We start from the raw sequence: 5,140 nt of genomic DNA, 5'->3' as shown, positions 1-5,140 counted from the left end.
TATTCTATGAGAACTGAACACTCAATAATCAGGCGCCAGGAGGCAGATAGGTTTGCACATCTAATTCCAACCTCTTCAAAAGACTAATATTGTGGTGTCAAAAAGTGTTCCTCACCCGTATCAGAAGAACCGAATGTTGAAAGGGTGTCAAGAATTCGTATTAACTTTGACGTTAGTGTGACCTACTGGGAGCACGAACCTCGAGGGCCAGAAAGGCGTTCAGTAACTTTCGTCACTTCCGACGTTAAAAAGAAATGTTTCCGAGTCAGAAATGAACAATTACCCCCAGACTTCCAATTAAAACTAACCTTAATTAGTCAATTCTTATTCTGAAATCTAATCTCCCGAATAACCGCAGCAGAATTCAATGCAAAACTGGTCTTCCGTTGAAGTCCCTTGGTCGGTGTTCCAGATTTGCCCTGCTTCCATATGTTGGGAAATTGCGTACATTGAGTATTATTTTTGGGCGACCTCAATTGGTAGCCGCTTCGACATGGACAAAATGTTTTACACTGACAGTTTTCATGTACAGCAAAGGCAAAGTGGTAATGGGAGTTTGTTGAACATATAACACGCACTGTTTACTCCGCTTGATAGTCTGGCTAACGGGAAAGCAAAGTAGTGTTCTCAGCTTAATAAGTCCCGGTCTGTATTCACACAAGGCATAGAAACACAAGAGTGACAGTAGATTTTTGTTGACTTCCCTGATGACTCGCTTTTGTGCTATCTCTCAGGCCAAGTGCGAACCCACATTCTCTGTTCGCCTTATCGTCACTGCTTTCAGCCTTGAGCAATGCCTTGGGAGCAAGTGATTCGTGCTCCAGTGATCTGAAAGACCATAGGTGAGAAGAAAGGTACTTTAAAAGATACCTAGAAAACTAGCCACACACCTACAGGGACTCCAGCCAGAAGTGGACCGGGAATAGGCCGACCGGTGTGTGGATACATGAATTCCAACGGCTGCAACGTGTTGAAAGTTCGGAAAGTGTATTTAGTCATCTGATCGCTAACTACACATAAGTGCGACACACTCAGCCTTATTGAGCGCATATATATATATATATATAATTTATTGAATGCCCTGTATTTCAGCAACCGAACCAACGAGACGCTTTGTTGACCAAGAACACTAGCAAAAGTTCCTCGACCACAGTCATACGTAGCTGCACAACTTCGTTGACAAAAGAAGGGTATATCAGCTATCTGTACCTTCCGAACGACCAATTTCTGGTTATCAGAGTGACTGAGACCTCCGGAAGTTCAGTTCCAGCATTGCTAACTAGAAGTTTGAATGTATCAGCGCAGTCCAAGCCTGTTATGCATATTTGAAGGCTATGTTGTGCTGAAATTCGATTCGAATAAAGATGAGTAAGTTTTTACAAGCAGCGAAAATAAAAAAAATAGGTCCTCGAAAAGATTTGCCTCAGAACCACCATAGTGAGACAGTAAGAAAGCTGGTACTCGGTTGTGCAATCGGGATATCCAGTGAAGAAGTCATCTAGCGCCAAACGCAGCGGGTATTTGGCCATGTATCGCGCTAGAAAAATCAGCGTTCACCAAAAACAATGGTGTTTCTCGTGCACAACTCGGTGTCGCCAGCAGAGACGTTGCAAGATATGGTTGCTAATTGATCCGGATTGCATGAATGAATGACGGAATGATTGTGGTAGGCTAGCACCAAGTCACTTCCCCATCCACTTTTATGCTTTCCCTCACAGATAAGATGTCATATAAGTTATGTTACCAAGGCAGGGAAGCGGAGGTGCTGGACACTTACGTTATCCTCTCAACGATAGTGATATTGAGTTGTGACCTATGTAATAGAAGAGAATGTATCATCTACTGGACTGGATGGTTTCTCGAAATAGGTAAATCTTGGGACTGAAAGAATGAATCAACAATTGACCAAGGGGGATGAACCAATAAATAAAGAAATTATGGGTCGAAACAGTTAAATGAACAATATTCTTTGAATGATGCCTTTGAACTAGCAGTGCAAATGAATTATTTGACGGGATTTTTTTTAGAAAAGCCTTTTTTGTGAGCTGCAGCAAAAGAAGCAGCCGTCTACTGTGGGTTTGCGGACCTGGAAAAAATAACCAGAAAATTCACTGGACACCAGTCATTCTGTGAATACTGGGGAATTACTCAAATAACTTTGATCTAGTGCATATAATACCTACTCAAGTGAGATTGCAAACTGAGGATTTATTTACATGGATCAACAGAAAACAGTCTGTTACTGAATGCACCGTGGTTGTATAATGTACAACACTAACAGATAAAGTAGGATAATTCTCAAGTTATCAGTAAATCATCTGATCTCATTCATCTAACTGGAGTTTTAAATGAGGTCAGAATCCATTTTACCACGTCTCCAAACCTTCCAGTCGGGGAAGACCGAATCCAGTAGGTCAACACATTTGATAACCTCATCTTTGCTCATGCCTTCAACTCGGAGCACGCGTTCTTTGCCGTATATACATCCAGTGTCGAAGGTGTTTAGCCCCAGTCGAAGTCGACATCGTAAGCCGGAAGTGGTAAGACGGTGTCGAGAAACAACGAACTCTCGCACCACTTCCTTCGTTCCAGGCAAAAAAATGTTGAAACTGAATGGATAAAAGGTAGAAAAGTCTTCACAGCAGTTGGTGCAATTGGCGACATTTGTCGGATCACTACTAGGTTTACTACGGGCCGGAGAAGTCTCACTGTTATGTCGAATGGCATTGTTGAAATTTTTTGTTCTAGAGCGATGTTTAGCCTTCGACGTGCATGATTTGAGCATTGCTTTGCAGAAACTTGTACTTTCTTATGACCATGACATATAGCTGTATCGACTGGTCTGTTCGAACTATCACGCGATCAAATCGCCTGAGTCACGTGAAGGCAGTGGTAAAATGATTCGAAGATGTAGGGTGGGAAGATGATAAGAACACTAGCAAAAGTTCCTCGACCACAGTCATACGTAGCTGCACAACTTCGTTGACAAAAGAAGGGTATATCAGCTATCTGTACCTTCCGAACGACCAATTTCTGGTTATCAGAGTGACTGAGACCTCCGGAAGTTCCAGCATTTGGTTGCTAACTAGAAGTTTGAATGTATCAGCGCAGTCCAAGCCTGTTATGCATATTTGAAGGCTATGTTGTGCTGAAATTCGAATACTTCAAAAATGAGTAAGTTTTTACAAGCAGCGAAAATAAAAAAAATCAGGTCCTCGAAAAGATTTGCCTCAGAACCACCATAGTGAGACAGTAAGAAAGCTGGTACTCGGTTGTGCAATCGGGATATCCAGTGAAGAAGTCATCTAGCGCCAAACGCAGCGGGTATTTGGCCATGTATCGCGCTAGAAAAATCATCGTTCACCAAAAACAATGGTGTTTCTCGTGCACAACTCGGTGTCGCCAGCAGAGACGTTGCAAGATATGGTTGCTAATTGATCCGGATTGCATGAATGAATGACGGAATGATTGTGGTAGGCTAGCACCAAGTCACTTCCCCATCCACTTTTATGCTTTCCCTCACAGATGTCATATAAGTTATGTTACCAAGGCAGGGAAGCGGAGGTGCTGGACACTTACGTTATCCTCTCAACGATAGTGATATTGAGTTGTGACCTATGTAATAGAAGAGAATGTATCATCTACTGGACTGGATGGTTTCTCGAAATAGGTAAATCTTGGGACTGAAAGAATGAATCAACAATTGACCAAGGGGGATGAACCAATAAATAAAGAAATTATGGGTCGAAACAGTTAAATGAACAATATTCTTTGAATGATGCCTTTGAACTAGCAGTGCAAATGAATTATTTGACGGGATTTTTTTTAGAAAAGCCTTTTTTGTGAGCTGCAGCAAAAGAAGCAGCCGTCTACTGTGGGTTTGCGGACCTGGAAAAAATAACCAGAAAATTCACTGGACACCAGTCATTCTGTGAATACTGGGGAATTACTCAAATAACTTTGATCTAGTGCATATAATACCTACTCAAGTGAGATTGCAAACTGAGGATTTATTTACATGGATCAACAGAAAACAGTCTGTTACTGAATGCACCGTGGTTGTATAATGTACAACACTAACAGATAAAGTAGGATAATTCTCAAGTTATCAGTAAATCATCTGATCTCATTCATCTAACTGGAGTTTTAAATGAGGTCAGAATCCATTTTACCACGTCTCCAAACCTTCCAGTCGGGGAAGACCGAATCCAGTAGGTCAACACATTTGATAACCTCATCTTTGCTCATGCCTTCAACTCGGAGCACGCGTTCTTTGCCGTATATACATCCAGTGTCGAAGGTGTTTAGCCCCAGTCGAAGTCGACATCGTAAGCCGGAAGTGGTAAGACGGTGTCGAGAAACAACGAACTCTCGCACCACTTCCTTCGTTCCAGGCAAAAAAATGTTGAAACTGAATGGATAAAAGGTAGAAAAGTCTTCACAGCAGTTGGTGCAATTGGCGACATTTGTCGGATCACTACTAGGTTTACTACGGGCCGGAGAAGTCTCACTGTTATGTCGAATGGCATTGTTGAAATTTTTTGTTCTAGAGCGATGTTTAGCCTTCGACGTGCATGATTTGAGCATTGCTTTGCAGAAACTTGTACTTTCTTATGACCATGACATATAGCTGTATCGACTGGTCTGTTCGAACTATCACGCGATCAAATCGCCTGAGTCACGTGAAGGCAGTGGTAAAATGATTCGAAGATGTAGGGTGGGAAGATGATACGATCCTTCCATGATTAGTGTGGAAAGTATGCTGTTTTGAAAGTATGGTGGTTGTGCTGCAGCTTTATCAAGGCGCAACAGTTGTTTCGCCGTAGATCAAGCCGCATGTTTTTTCGTGATCTCACTCGGAGAATTTACCGGATACACACAACCATCACTGTGTACGTCAGAATAAAACTAGCACCCAAGAATTAGTTAAGAGGGGGCTTTCAGAGGTTAGATCATTTGACTGGCCGATAACGCTGACCCTCCTATGGCAAATACCTCCGCTCTTCTTGCAAGCCTACATGGCTGTATTTGGACTAGAGAGTTTGAGCCGCTTGGAAACGGCTCGTTTAGCTCTCAGCAATGAAACGCTTTGTGGCCAAATGTTCGAGTAGATAGCTCTTGTCTGAACTTTTCTATCCGG

At 42.3% G+C, this 5,140-nt stretch overlaps 2 protein-coding genes across 2 annotated transcripts; both read right to left on the bottom strand.

The window, feature by feature from the left end:
• Window positions 1-2,344: 2,344 nt before the first annotated feature.
• Window positions 2,345-2,785, bottom strand: T265_09938 (hypothetical protein; the record flags this gene model as incomplete). The annotated part of the gene is made up of 1 exon (XM_009176163.1): window positions 2,345-2,785. One exon carries the CDS (start codon window positions 2,783-2,785, stop codon window positions 2,345-2,347), a length of 441 nt encoding a protein of 146 aa, XP_009174427.1.
• A 1,361-nt stretch (window positions 2,786-4,146) lies between these two features.
• Window positions 4,147-4,587, bottom strand: T265_09937 (hypothetical protein; the record flags this gene model as incomplete). The annotated part of the gene is made up of 1 exon (XM_009176162.1): window positions 4,147-4,587. One exon carries the CDS (start codon window positions 4,585-4,587, stop codon window positions 4,147-4,149), a length of 441 nt encoding a protein of 146 aa, XP_009174426.1.
• Window positions 4,588-5,140: the final 553 nt, after the last annotated feature.

The sequence above is a fragment of the Opisthorchis viverrini genome, assembly GCF_000715545.1.
Source record: "Opisthorchis viverrini unplaced genomic scaffold opera_v5_319, whole genome shotgun sequence".
Classification (NCBI taxonomy): Eukaryota; Metazoa; Platyhelminthes; class Trematoda; order Opisthorchiida; family Opisthorchiidae; genus Opisthorchis; species Opisthorchis viverrini.
This window is presented reverse-complemented; position numbering and strand designations above follow the sequence as displayed.